Source organism: Podarcis liolepis (assembly GCF_965112155.1).
Source record: "Podarcis liolepis genome assembly, chromosome: 3".
In the NCBI taxonomy this organism is placed as follows: Eukaryota; Metazoa; Chordata; class Lepidosauria; order Squamata; family Lacertidae; genus Podarcis; species Podarcis liolepis.
The window spans coordinates 917,443-932,673 of record NC_139557.1 but is presented as its reverse complement, the minus strand read 5'-3'; the positions used below and the strand labels follow the sequence as shown (position 1 = coordinate 932,673).

The window sequence follows — 15,231 nt, the reverse complement described above, 5'->3', positions numbered from 1 at the left end:
AATTCACTCAACCATTCCTCATGAGACTTGGTGTCCAGACCCATCTTGGTTGCCCTCCTTAACCAAGGATAGTTGAAGTCATGTTGTTGCTGAACCTTCTCCTTTTCCTGTATCCAATTCCTCCCTCACCTGGGACATGGGTGGCGCTGTGGCCTAAATCACCAAGCCTCTTGGGCTTGCTAATCAAAAGGTGGGCAGTTTGAATCTGCGCGATGGAATGAGTTCCTGTTGCTCTGTCCCAGCTCCTGCAGACCTAGCAGTTCGAAAGCGCACCAGTGCAAGTAGATAAATAGGTATCGCTGCAGTGGGAAGGTAAACAGCGTTTCTATGCACTCTGGTTTCTGTCATAGTGTCTTGTGCCAGAAGTGGTTTAGTCCTGCTGGGCACATGACCCAGAAAGCCGTCTGTGGACAAATGCCGGCTCCCTTAGTCACCTTTGACTGGACTTAACCGTCCAGGGGTCCTTTACGTTTACTTTACCTCACCTTCAAAATAAGGCGTTTATAGATTGTAGCTTAGAGACATTGATTCATTAAGTTATTTATGCTAACCCTTGAAAAGAAATATAGTTGCAATATTTATTCTTGTTCCAAGTTGTTCTTTTGTGTTTTAATCTCCGCCTTTTATTGTTTCTCATCATTCCACAATTGGTCCCATTCTCAGTTTAAGGAAAGATTTCCAGTTTCTAGGCTGCATCATATACCCAGTAAAAATCCCATTCCCCACACCTTGTCATTTCAGCATCTTTATCGGTGGTACAGAATTCTGTATAGTTTGTTGTCAGGCATGTCAGCTGAAGGGGGTATACTTTGGTTTTGCTTAGCAGGAGCTGAGTGACATCCTGCCCTTGCTGCATTATTCATGGTCCAATGTTGTTATGTTGCAGATGGCTGAGAGCTAGGAAGAACCATTCCAGAGCAGAATGACTCACATTCCCACAGCCATGAATGGTAAGGAGCTCTTGTGTAGGGTATCCTCTGAGGAGGAAGATTTTTTGTCTTTCTCGTGTATTACAGTATTATTGATTAATTCTAAGATTGATATGCCTCACAATTTTGGTAAATTTTCTGAAGACTATCTACTTTTGCCTACAGAATTTTGTTCTGTGTGTTTTCCATGATCCTTCTGCCGGAGCTTATAGAGGGCACCATGAGCTGCCTGAAGCAGCTGCTAATTTTACTGTATTTTAAGGCTTGAAACATCCCCTGTGAACAGTGTGACAGCCTTTGGAGCTCTTCAGCTGTGAGTGGCAAGCTGTGTCCTTGGTTATCAGGCCATGTCACATAAATGGTACCTCCCCATCCCCCAAAAAAGGTTATGAAAGGCTTGTAGACGTTCTGTTGCTTAAGGTAATAAGTGTAGTAGCAGAAAACATGTGCAAAGCAATCCTGTTCACGTTTACAAAAAACTAAGCCCAGCTGTGTTTAGTGAGAAACCTCGTAAGTAGGGAAATTGTTAATGTTTAATATTTTATTGTGTTTTTATATATGTTGGAAGCCACCCAGAGTGGCTGGGGCAACCCAGTCTGATGGGTGGGGTACAAATATAATAAGAATAAGAATAATAAGTTTAGGAATACAGTCTTAAAATCAATTTTTTAAAGACATAATATTTCATGATAAATGCTTTTCACATCATTTAAATTGCTCGTCTAAAAGCATTTATTTTGAATACAGCTTTGATATTTACATATTAGTTTATCATCTTTTTGATTTTGTTTGTAGAAGGAAAGAAAATAGTTTTACAGCTGCTGAATTTGCTGTGGAAGTCCAGTAAGAACCAAAAATGGAATTTCAGGATAAGCTCATTAAACCCTTGAAGCTGGTAAAATTAAATTAATTTCACTGTTGCAGATATTTAGAACAGAGAAGTTAAGATAGGCTTGAGGATAAGTAAAAAAATTGCTACCTCATGCAAATGTTTGCCCACATGTGAGCAGTGTAAAATATTCTGCTAGCTGCAAGGCTGCATTTACTGCATGAAGTATTAAAGCATGCAATTTGTTTCTCTAAATAACTCAGAAGTTTGTGAAACATTCTCATGTTTTTCCATGCATACTTAATCTCTTCACACTGAGCATTACCACTTTTGAAGCTTGCATAATTGGCTGTCTTTATTTTATGATTGAATAAAACACTTCAAAATAATGATTTAGGAAGTTTTAATACTTTTTTTAATACTTAAAAGGGACTTGCAACTAGATATTAACTCAACCTGTGTAAAAGTGATGAGTCTACAGAGTGATCTTGTATGAGGTTAAATCCTTGATCTCCCAGTCTAAGGATAGCCAACAGGACATCCTCAGGATGTTGGACCAAAACTCCCATCAGCCTCCATTAACATGGTCAGTATGTCAGGCATGATGGTTGTTGAAGTCCAGCAATGCCCATGGGGCACCATCTTGGCTACCTCTGGTCTTGCACAATGCTCTCTCTTCTGCCCAAGGGGTTATTTTCACTGGAGAGGCCAGGCGCTGAACCTTGGGTGGGTGCAGAGCCCCTGAGCCTTGGCTGCTGCTTCTGTACTGAACATGGGTTCACCGTAAAAACCTGTTGAGACACACACAAGAGGAAATGGCTGAAATTTGTTATTAGATTATGTTGGACCATTCTAACTCCCAGAGGCATTGTCACTTCCTGAACTACGGTTGGTTCCTTTTTTCCTGCCAGTGTGTCTTTAACGGTTGCATAATCAGAAATTCAACAGAAAGCTTTCTTGGGCTTATAGAATCATAGAATCATAGAGTTGGAAGAGACCACAAGGGCCATCGAGTCCAACCCCCTGCCAAGCAGGAAACACCATCAGAGCACTCCTGACATATGGTTGTCAAGCCTCTGCTTAAAGACCTCCAAAGTAGGAGACTCCACCACACTCCTTGGCAGCAAATTCCACGGTCAAACAGCTCTTACTGTCAGGAAGTTCTTCCTAATGTTTAGGTGGAATCTTCTTTCTTGTAGTTTGGATCCATTGCTCCGTGTCCGCTTCTCTGGAGCAGCAGAAAACAACTTTTCTCCCTCCTCAATGTGACATCCTTTTATATATTTGAACATGGCTATCATATCACCCCTTAACCTCCTCTTCTCCAGGCTAAACATGCTCAGCTCCCTTAGCCGTTCCTCATAAGGCATCGTTTCCAGGCCTTTGACCATTTTGGTTGCCCTCCTCTGGACACGTTCCAGTTTGTCAGTGTCCTTCTTGTACTGTGGTGCCCAGAACTGGACACAGTACTCCAGGTGAGGTCTGACCAGAGCAGAATACAGTGGCACTATTACTTCCCTTGATCTAGATGCTAGACTCCTATTGATGCAGCCCAGAATTGCATTGGCTTTTTTAGCTGCCGCGTCACACTGTTGGCTCATGTCAAGTTTGTGGTCAACCAAGACTCCTAGATCCTTTTCACATGTACTGCTCTCAAGCCAGGTGTCACCCATCTTGTATTTGTGCCTCTCATTTTTTTTTGCCCAAGTGCAATACTTTACATTTCTCCGTTAAAGTTCATCTTGTTTGTTTTGGCCCAGTTCTCTAATCTGTCAAGGTCGTTTTGAAGTGTGATCCTGTCCTCTGGGGTGTTAGCCACCCCTCCCAGTTTGGGGTCATCTGCAAATTTGATCAGGATGCCCTTGAGTCCATCATCCAAGTCGTTGATAAAGATGTTGAATAAGACCGGGCCCAAGACAGAACCCTGTGGCACCCCACTAGTCACTCTTCTCCAGGAAGAAGAGGAACCATTGATGAGCACCCTTTGGGTTCGGTCAGTCAGCCAGTTACAAATCCACTGAGTGGTAGCATAGTCAAGACTGCATTTTACCAGCTTCTTTACAAGAATATCATGGGGCACCTTGTCAAATGCCTTGCTGAAATCAAGGTAGGCTACATCCATTGCATTCCCTTCATCTACCAGGCTTGTAATTCTGTCAAAAAACGAGATCAGGTTAGTCTGACATGACTTATTTTTCAGAAATCCATGCTGACTATTGGTGATCACAGCATTCCTTTCTAGGTGCTCACAGACTGTTTGCTTAATGATCTGCTCCAGAATCTTCCCTGGTATTGATGTCAGACTGACTGGGCAGTAATTATTTGGGTCCTCTCTTTTCCCCTTTTTGAAAATAGGGACAACATTTGCCCTCCTCCAGTCTGCCGGGACTTTGCCTGTTCTCCAGGAATTCTCAAAGATGACTGCCAGTGGTTCTGAGATCACATCTCCCAGTTCTTTTAATACTCTTGGATGCAGTTCATCTGGCCCTGGAGACTTGAATACATCTAAACTAGCCAAGTATTCTTGTACTATCTCCTTAGTTATTCTGGGCTGTGTTTCCTTTGCTGAATCATTTGCTCCAAATTCTTCAGGTTGGGCATTGTTTTCTTTATCGGAGAAGACTGAGGCAAAGAAGGCATTGAGGAGTTCAGCCCTTTCTGTGTCCCCTGTTTGCATTTCACCATCTTCTCCTCTGAGTGACCCCACTGTTTCTTTGTTCTTCCTTTTGCTACGGACATATCCATAAAAACCTTTTTTGTTGCTTTTAACCTCTCTAGCAAGCCTGAGTTCATTCTGTGCTTTAGCTTTTCTGACTTTGTGTCTACACGTGCTGGCTATTTGTTAGAATTCCTCTTTGGTGGTTTCCCCCCCTTTTCCATTTTTTGTACACATCCTTTTTTAATCATAACTCAGTTAAAAGTTCTTTAGATAGCCACCCTGGCTTCTTTAGGCACCTTCCATGTTTCCGTCTCATTGGTATTGCCTGAAGTTGTGCTTTTACTATCTCCCTCTTAACAAACTCCCAGCCATCATGAACTCCCTTTCCTTTTAGTATTACTGTCCATGGGATCTCACCCAGCACTTCCCTAAGTTTTATGAAGTCGGCTTTCTTAAAGTCAAGAAATTGAGTCCTAGTATGCTTGGCTGCTCCTTTCCGCTGTATAGTAAACTTCAGAAGAGCATGATCACTCGCACCTAATGATCCTTCCACTTCTACCCCACTAACCAGGTCATTAACATTGGTTAGGGCCAGATCTAAAATGGCTGTTCCTCTTGTTGCTTCTCCCACTTTCTGGACAATGAAGTTGTCTGCAAGGCCAGTGAGGAATCTGTTTGACCTTATGCTCTTGGCTGAGTTTGACATCCAACAAATATCCGGGTAATTGAAGTCCCCCATTACTACTATCTCCCTTCCTTTTGCATGCTTGGCCATCTGTTCCAGGAAGGCATCATCTATGTCCTCCGTTTGGCTTGGGGATCTATAGTAAACTCCCACAATGAGGTCACTGTTATTCTTCTCTCCCTTAATTTTGACCCAAATGCTCTCACTTTGGCTTTGAGGTTCTAAATCTTGGATCTCTTCACAGGTATACACATCCCTGACATATAACGCCACTCCTCCTCCTTTCTTGTCTGGTCTGTTTCTCTGAAATAGATTGTATCCCTCCATTATTACATTCCAATCGTGGGACTTATCCCACCAGGTTTCAGTGATGCCTATTATGTCATATTTCGTTTGCTGTACCAAGAGCTCAAGCTCATCTGGTTCATTTCCCATGCTTTGCGCATTAGTGTACAGACATTGAAGTCCATTAATCATTCCCCCGTGTCTCTTATTTAAGGATTTTTTCCTCCCACCACTAGGTCTGCGTGCTGTTTGCTCCATTTGGTCTATGACATTTGGATGACATTTGGGCTTAAAGTTACGATGGCAGGGAAGTCTGTCTTTCTGATGTATTCCTGTTAAAGGCACAAGGACCATGACAGAAAAAGGGGGTGACCCTATCCTATCCCTTTGTTGAAGGAAAAAGAGAGCAACTGATACAGAATGGCCAGAGTACTTTTCTCCTTGAATATGGTGATTGAGCAGCTGATATGAACAGTAGAAGCTTGTGTAAGGTGGACACACTCAAAATCTTACGCTTCTTCCCCTACTCAGCCATTTCTCTTCATTTGGAGTAGTCCTTCCTGAAGTGAAGCTTTGGTCTAGCAGATGGTGGCCTTAAGGATGTGTCAGGCTGGTACTAAATTAGAGATAATTGCAGCATTAATTAGTTTGATCAGTCTTAGAATTGGAAGGGACTTTAGAGATGATCTAATTCAACCTAGTGCAGGATGCAATTACAGCATCCCTGACTGGTGGCTGTCCAGCCTCTTCTTAAATACTTGCAGTGAAAGGGAGTTGACTACTTCCCAAGGCACTCTGTTCTACTGTCCAGCAGCTCTTTATCTTAGGAAGTTTCTCATAATTTGCAGCTGAAATTGGCTTCTCTGCAACTTCCACCCATTGGTTCTTGTCCTGGCTTCTGGAGCAACAGAGAGCATGAACTGCAACACTTCAGAAATTTAAAAAGCTCTGTGATAACGTCACTGTATTTTTTTCACTGCCAGCTAAAAACATTATTGATTAGACATGTCTACCCAGATGCTCAGAAAGCCAAGGCAATTTTAATCTGTTTTAGTATTTTAATTTCTGTACATCTTAAAGTAGGTTTGTACATTTTTCTTTATTTTGCTGTTTTATCTTTGTGTAAACCATAAACAGATGTGGCTCTTAACCTTGTAGGTTATGCAGCATTCCAGCCACACAGAAGTCAGAGCTTTCTGCATCTCTCCCTCTAGGCAAGCTAGAGGTGCAACCACAGTTCAGCATGAACATGGATCAGGGCCCACAAGAGAAGTGGCCTGTGGAGAGTCCTGGAGGCTGGGAGAAGGAGGGGCTGCAGGTGGGGAGCTCCATTTGGCCTCCAGGCTGGGAGCTCCCACCTTCAATCTGGGAACAAGGCTTCTGTTAATGCAGTCTAAGGTGGCAGTGGCTTTTAAAGAACAGCAACCCACTGCTAGTTTCTGTTCAGATTATTTTTTTAAAAAAATAAAAGACTAAAAAATTGTGCATACAGTAAATCAGATCTTCAAAAAATAATGTTTATTGTTAATATTATCTTAAGCAATGAAGATGTCAGCACCATTTTAGAAGCATTCTTCCTTCTCACACACATATGAAAGGAAGGTCTCTTCCAAGATGATGACTTCTCTGACACATGTGTTGCATCACCAAAAGCTAAAGTCACTAGGCTTCTTGTGACAGAAATGCTGCCACAGCGTAAATGCAAGTTTAATCAATACAGTGGTACTTAGGTTTTTGAACGTAATCTGTTCTGGAAGAGCGTTGGACTTCCAAAACAATTGAAAATTGAGGCGCAAAGGATGGGCTACCAATTCAATAGAGAAAATTGTAAAATAACAGATAGACGCAGTGGATGCCATTCAACTTCCGAGGTGCATTCGAAAATGGAAGCATTCACTTCTGGATTTTCGGCATTCGAAAAACAAAACATTTGGCAATGGAGATGTCCAAAAACCAAAGTACCACTGTAAATTTTAATAGCCTAAGGCTTCAATCCTAATCCCATTTACCTGGGAGTAAATTGAATTCACTAGGATTTACTGCTGAGTACACATGGTTAGGGTTGTGCTTTTAGAATCATAGAATCTTATGGGTTGGAAGGTATCCCAAGCGTCATCTGGTCCATGGGCAGGCAAACTTAAGGCCTGGGGGCCGGATCTGGCCCAATTGCCTTCTCAGTCGGCCCGTGGACGGTCTGGGAATCAGTGTTTTTACATGAGTAGAATGTGTCCTTTTATTTAAAATGCATCTCTGGGTTATTTGTGGGGCATATGAATTTGTTCATTTTTTTTCTTTCAAAATATAGTCCGGCCCCGCACAAGATCTGAGGGACAGTGGACCGGCCCCATGCTGAAAAAGTTTGCTGACCCTTGATCTAGTCCAACCCCCTGCAATGCAGGAATCTCGGCTAAAGCATCCATGACAGATGGCCATCCAACCTCTGCTTAAAAACCTCCAAGGAAGGAGAGGCCACCCCCTCTCGTGGGAGTCTCTTCCACTGCTGAACAGTTCTTACTGTCAGAAAGCTTTTCCAAATGTTTAGTCGGAATCTCCTTTCTTGTAACTTGAAGCCATTGCCTCAAGAGCAAGAGAAAACAAGCATGCTTATACATTTCAATCACGTTACAGCCCAATTTATAAGGTCATAAGCTGGTAGCTAGTGCCTATTTGGAATGGTAGGATTGAGCAAGAAATAAATAAAATACTGAAACACTTCTTGTTCCAAATTCATGATAGGGGGGGGGGGGAGAGAAAAAGGAGAAGAAAATGAGATAAGAGTAACTGTCTTCCAAAAATCATTTGAATGGTAGGGATTTTTGGGATGGTGTTTGAGCATACATAGATCATAGGTAAATAATGTTTAACTGAAAAGTTAACAATGGTGAAAGCATGCCCGCTAATGCTGTAAAGTCCATATAATTGTGTTAAAGCTGGGAAAAACCTTGAGAGAATAACAGTCAGCAAATAATTGCACATCTAGGGAACAAGATACCATGAATCATAAAAGCATTCCTGCCAAACTGGTGAGGGTAAAGTGTGTTAAAAACTTGTGAGCTTAATATTATCACTTAGGAAATAAAGGTTCGTTTTCCCCCAGTTGACTATACCCATTTAAAACTACTTTTTAAAAAAGCATTCCCTTTTGCTTTCAGGAGGCTCAAACATTTGGGCCATCACCTCGGAAGAGAGAATGAAGTATGACAAGCAGTTTGACAGCCTTAAACCAGTTGGGGGATATGTCACAGGTTGGTGTGTGCTTCTGTAGTGAATTGCCTTCCTCATTATAATCTGAAGATTTAAATCATGAATTTGCTCTCAGTTGAAAATTGGCATAAAATGCCTCTTGAAGGAAGCAAGGGGTTCCTCCAGATTGATATCATTTACAAGTACAGGACGGCCACACCTTACGTGGGGACTCTGTTCCAAGAGTTCAGTGTATACAAAACGGTGCATATTCAAGCCACCTCCTTGGAACTTGGTCTTCTACCATCAGCTGGTGCCCAGAGTGAACCTCACTCCACAAGTTCCCCACCTTGCTTGGGGTAGGCCTATTCAGTGCACAGGCTCTGAGATGCTCTCATGAGAACTCACAGGACTGCCCAAGTTCCCTTGAACGAGCATCTCCAGGCATCTGGAGCCAACGTGCTGAGACGGCCTTACCTCTATACCTGAAGGAGCGTCTCCACCCCCATCGTTCAGCCCGGACACTGAGATCCAGCGCCGAGGGCCTTCTGGCGGTTCCCTCGCTATGAGAAGCAAAGTTATAGGGAACCAGGCAGAGGGCCTTCTCGGTAATGGCACCCGCCCTGTGGAACGCCCTCCCTTCAGATGTGAAGGAAATAAGCAGCTATCCTATCTTTAAAAGACATCTGAAGGCAGCCCTGTTTAGGAAAGGTTTAGTATTTAATGCTGTATTCTTTTTAACACTCGATTGGGAGCTGCCCAGAGTGGCTGGGGAAACTCAGCCAGATGGGCAGGGTATAAATAATAAATTTATTATTATTATTATTATTATTATTATTATTATTATTATGAGCTTTTCACCTTATTTTAAAGAGGTAAAGAGTCTAGTCTGGTCAGAAGGGAGTTGGTGCTTGGAAGTAGGGCTGGCTCTGGGTCATGTTGTGTCTCCATCCTCAGATGCATGCCTTTCATTCCCCATGTTCTTCCAGTCAACCCACTCCTCTCCACCATACTTTCAAGCAAGGGTGGTATACAAATAATGAGCAGATAACTCAAGGAATGTGGAGAATTGGCCCCTGTATGCCACCTGGAGAGACCATTCATGTTGCTTCTCTGCCTGGGGAGTTCAATAGGGAAGGTTTGCCTCACTTGGCAGGCATTTAAACCTAAAATTGGAGAATCATGACAGCCTTTTATTGATTTTTGGAAAATTGTATGTAAGATTGCTTCTGTTATGTGATTTATGTGTTTGATTAGAAAGTACTAATTTTTATTAGCTTTATGCATTTTCACTTGTTTTTGTCTAGACTTTATATAAAATTGCATATGCTTAGATTGTATTCATATTTTCGTAAAATTGTGTATGTTTATTTTACTTGCTTGCAGTGTGTGTGTGTGTGTGTGTGTGTGGCGTATAGGGGTATATGGGGCAAGGCGCTTCAGCCCCCTCCATATTTTGAAGCAGGGGGCCCAAGCATCTCACCTATCAATCACAGCTCTGGCACTCATTGGCTAAAACTACTGATAGGCAGGAGCATCCAGTCTGGCTCCTTCCCCAGAAGTCACTTGGAAGGTTTGGTGACCCTGATCAAGGATATTGTTGGTTCCTATGTTCACCACTTAGATATAGATACCAGTAGAAGAAGAAGAAGAAGAGTTTGGATTTGATATCCCGCCTTTCACTCCCTTTAAGGAGTCTCAAAGCGGCTAACATTCTCCTTTCCCTTCCTCCCCCACAACAAACACTCTGTGAGGTGAGTGGGGCTGAGAGACTTCACAGAAGTGTGACTGGCCCAAGGTCACCCAGCAGCTGCATGTGGAGGAGCGGAGACGCGAACCCGGTTTCCCAGATTACGTGACTACCGCTCTTAACCACTACACCACACTGGCTCTCCACCACAGTAGCCCTCATCGTTCCCTCTGGGTCTTCACGGGGCCCTAATGGCAGTAGCCATCACTTTGGAAGCAGATGAGCAAAGGGAATCTGGTATTTCAACAGGCTAAAGTGGAGCTGTGATATGTGCCTGCTGGAATAGGTGTTTACAAATACATATATCCAATTAATAATGGCTCTTTCTCATTGTTAAAATTTTCATTGATTGATTTGTGAATCAGAACATTAAATCCACTCAGTAATTTTGCATTTGCGATGTCAAATAGTTGAAGCACTTTGGTAACTTTTAAAAACATGGTCCAGTATATTAATGAGTCCTTTAAGGAAAAAATCACCAATGGAAAGTTGAGAATTGTATTAATGATGATGACTCACCTTGTCCCATTTTTTCTTTCCACATAGGTGATCAAGCACGTACCTTTTTTTTACAGTCGGGTCTGCCGTCTCCAGTCTTGGCTGAAATATGGTAATACATACATACATGCATGCATGCAGATATGTTTAATATTGTTATATTGATAGCACAAACGTCTATATCTTTACTGAATGTGTTTAATGAGAATCATATAATGATAATAATGATAATTTATTGCTTACACCCCACCCATCTGGCCAGGGCTCCCCAGCCACTCTGTGCAACTCCCAACAGAATATTAAAAACACAATAAAACATCAAGAATAAAAAACTTCCCTAATTCATGAAATATTAAAAGCTTCCCTAAACAGAGCTGCCTTCAGATGTCTTCTAAAACTCAGATAGCTGTTTATTTCCTTGACTTCTGATGGGAGAGTGTTCTACAGGGCGGCTGCCCTCTGCCTGGTTCCCTGTAACTTAGCTTCTCACAGTGAGGGAACCTCCAGAAGGCCCTCAGAGCTGGATCACAGTGTCTGGGCAGAACGTTGGGGTTGGAGATGCTCCTTCAGGTATACTGGGCCAAGGTGGTTTAAGGCTTTAAAGGTCAGCACCAACACTTTGAATTGTGCTTGGAAATGTACTGGGAGCCAATATAGGTCTTTCAGGACCAGTGTTATATGGTCTTGGTGGCCACTCCCAGTCACCAGTCTAGCTGCCGCATTCTGGATTAGTTGTAGTTTCCGGGTCACCTTCAAAGGTAGAGCACATTGCAGTAGTCCAAGCGGGAGATAACCAGAGCATGCACCACTCTGGCGAGACAGTCTGCGGGCAGGTAGGGTCTCAGCCTGCATACTAGGTGGAGTTGGTAGACAGCTGCCTTGGACACAGAATTGACCTGCGTCTCCATGGACAGCTGTGAGTCCAAAATGACTCCTAGGCTGCGCACCTCCTCCTTCAGGGGCACAGTTACCCCACTCAAGACCAAGGAGTCCCCCAAATCTGCCCGCTCCCTGTCCCCCCAAAACAGTACTTCTGTCTTGTCAGGATTCAACCTCAATCTGTTAGCCTCCAACTGCCTCCAGGCTGGTTCTGATTTAAAAGAGAGGTAGAGCTAGGTATCATGCGCATACTGATGAACACCCAGCCCAAACCCCCTGATGATCTCTCCCAGCAGCTTCATATAGATGTTAAAAAGCACGGGGGAGAGGACGGAACCCGGAGGCACCCCACAAGTGAGAGTCCAGGGGTCCGAACACTCATCCCCCCATACCACTTTCTGGACACGGCCCAGGAGGGAGGAGTGGAACCACTGTATAACAGTGCCACCAGCTCCTCTAGATGGCCCAGAAGGATGTGATGGTTGATGGTATCAAAGGCCACTGAGAGATCCCGTACAACTAGGTAATAGCTTTCACCTTTGTTGCTAGCCCACCAGAGGTCATCGACCAGCGCGACCAAGGCAGCTTCAGTCCCATGATGAGGCCTGAATCCCAGCTGGAAGGGATACAAATGGTCTGCATCCTCCAGGTGTGCTTGGAGTTGTTCACAACCACCTGCTCAATCACCTTGCCCAAGAATGGAAGATTTGAGACAGGGCAATAGTTGGCCATATTGGGCGGGTCTCCCGTTCCAGCCCTGCTCCCATGGTGGAGTCTACCTCTTTCTGAATCTGAGCAACTTTATCTGCAAAACCTTTGGAAAATCATTGCAGGAGATCTTGGGGTCCTTACCAGACCCCAGTGTCTAAGGTGGTTCCATTAGATTGCGAACCACCTGAAAGAGTCCCCTGCTGCTATTTTCTGCATATGCAATAGAGGTGGTGAAGAATGTCTTCTTCGCCGTCACTATCGCCACTTGGTAGGCTTGATGTTGAGCTCTAACCCATGTCCGGTCCGATTCAGAATGAGTTTTCCGCCATCAGTGCTCTAGCTGTCTCAGCGATTGTTTCATCGCCCTCAGCTCTAGGGGAAACCATGGGGCTGTCTGGGCTCCATGCTATCAGAGAGGGCGCTTCGGAGCCAGACAGTCAATAGCCCTGGTTAACTCCACATTCCAGCAGGTCATCAGGGAATCAGCTGAAAGGCCATCAACATGGGTTAGAACATCCCCTACCACTCTCTGGAAACCATTTGGATCCATTAAGTGGCAGGGGCGGACCATCCGAATCGATCCCACAGAGGGGAAGGGTCCAGTTGCACCACACTCCTGTTGCAGTGAGGACTGGACCATCGGCTGTGGTGAAGACTTCAGGGCCTGCTTCCTTGCAAGGCCTTTACCCACTGACCTACGGGGCGAGGCCCAGGCCCTCACACTTCCAGCTTTAAAGAGACTCCTGCTGCAATGAGGACTGTAGGGTCCAGTGGGTAGGGCTGGACTCACTGGAACAAACTCTTGGGGAAGGGCCTGGGGTGGGAGTAGTGTTCCACTATTGCTTTCCTGCTCCAGGTATCTAATGTGTTCTTAAGCAGTCTGACATTTTTAGTTTTTTGCTTTTGCTTTGTTTTTGCTCTGTGGGGGTGGGATAAACGTTTAGTTGGGGCTGGGGATTAGTTTAATTTTAGTATAATTGTAATTTATTTTTATTATTCAAACCAAACCAAATACCTCTATTGGCATCACAGTATAAAACGTTTCAAATCACTGGGATAATTAAAAGGACAAGGGTGAAGCGGTCAAGGGTTATAAGGTATTATTATTATTAGTTTTAGTGGTTTCTTGTATTGTTTGCATTTTGTTCTGAAGGGGAAAGGGTCAGTGCTCCTTGAAGTGGGCCCCAGCCAACAGAATGGCTGGGGCTGGTTTGATTGAGGGTGGGGGGTGGGGGTGGGATGCACTGGGACACCCAATCTCAGTGATCACAGGCAGGAGGAGGACCAGACCACGTCATTCCCGAGGAGGCAGGTTTAGTCGTCGTTTGAAGGCTATCTCTGCCTCCGGGTCTGATCCTGACTAGAAGGATACGGGAATCAACAAGGGAGACCCACACGACCTTAAGGAGCTGTTGTGCAATGCCAGGTCAATGACTCACATGACGGCTGTCATCCATGACTTGATCGTGGATGGAGGACTTGACCTGACATGTGTAAGAGAGACTTGGTTGGATGAAGCAGATGGGCCGGTTCTTGCCGCTGCTTGTCCACCAGGTTTCTCTTACGCACAGCAGCCCAGGTCATATGTCCATGGGGGGGGGGGAGTTTGCAGTGATTTTTAGGATTTTTAATGATATGATTTGTTCCTATTTTTTTAATTTTAATTTTTTAATTAATGTCTATACCGCCCTATACCTGAAGGTCTTAGGGCGGTTCACATAACATATCAAATACATGAAATCAAAACAATAACAATAACCCAATAACCCTCCCCCCCAAAAAAGAGCCAGCATTTTAAAAAGTGTTATAGGATGTAGACCAAGTCAGTCAAAGGCCTGGTTAAAAAGGAACATTTTTGCCTGGCGTCTAAAGGTGTATAGTGAAGGTGCCAGGTGAACTGGGGAGAGCATTTCACAGATGGGGAGCTAGTGTAGAGAAGGAGGGGGCATACAAAGAAGGGCATCTGAAGATGATCTCAGCGTCCGAGTAGGTTCATGGGGAAAGAGGGGGTCCTTGAGGTATTGCGGTTCTGAGCTGTTTAAGGCCTTATAGGTCAAAACCAGCACTTTGAATTGGGCCTGGAAACTTACCGTATTTTTCTCTCTATAACACGCAGATTTTTTCTCCTAAAAAGGAAGGGGAAATGTCTGTGCGTGTTATTGAGCGAATGTGTGGTCTGGGAGGACAGATGAGATGACAATTTGTGCATTTAGTTGCTTCAATTTCCTGCCGAGAGCCTCGTAGTCTCTTTTGATCTTCTGGAGGCTATTGCTTGCAGTGTCATTGGTTCCCACATGAACCAAGAGGAAGGGGTATTTGTCAGTGGGTTTTATGATTCCTTGCAGTCGTTCAGTTACATCTTGGATCTTAGCCCCGGGGAGACAGCACACTTCCCGAGACATCTTGTCAGGCCCACAGATCACTGCTTCTGTTCCCCTCAGTAGGGAATCCCCTATCACCACTACACGCCTCCTCTTAGGTGTGGTCGGGGTTCTTCCGTGAGCTGTCCGTTCCAAGGTCGCCTGCACATTCCCTGAGGACTGACTTTGCTGCTCGACTTCATATACCTGATCGACTGTAATGAGGGAGAGATCCTCAAATGGAGTCTGCTCTTCGTCTTCCATGTTAGGGGAGAGGACCTCAAAGCGATTGTGTATTTCTAAACAATCAGAGCGAACCCTGGGCCTCCTACTTCTTAACTGAGTTTGGAGTAAAAACACAAAAATTGTAAACAAGCAGCAAGGTTTTCATGCTTCCTGCCATGATGGTTGCATTTTCTGATCCTTGGGTGGTGCATAGTACCCTTATTGCCTTAGGTATATG

General features: G+C 44.2%; 1 protein-coding gene across 17 annotated transcripts in view; it reads left to right on the top strand.

The window, feature by feature from the left end:
* The window catches only part of ITSN2 (intersectin 2), an 83,137-nt gene that overhangs the window by 5,992 nt on the left and 61,914 nt on the right, over positions 1-15,231 (top strand). For all 17 annotated transcript variants that reach the window (XM_083495035.1, XM_083495030.1, XM_083495023.1 and 14 more), the window contains exons 2-4: positions 887-950; positions 8,540-8,632; positions 10,867-10,930. In XM_083495035.1, coding sequence (XP_083351161.1) covers positions 923-950; positions 8,540-8,632; positions 10,867-10,930 — 185 coding nt within the window. In that variant the 5' untranslated portion in view covers positions 887-922. The remainder of the gene's footprint in view (positions 1-886; positions 951-8,539; positions 8,633-10,866; positions 10,931-15,231) is intronic.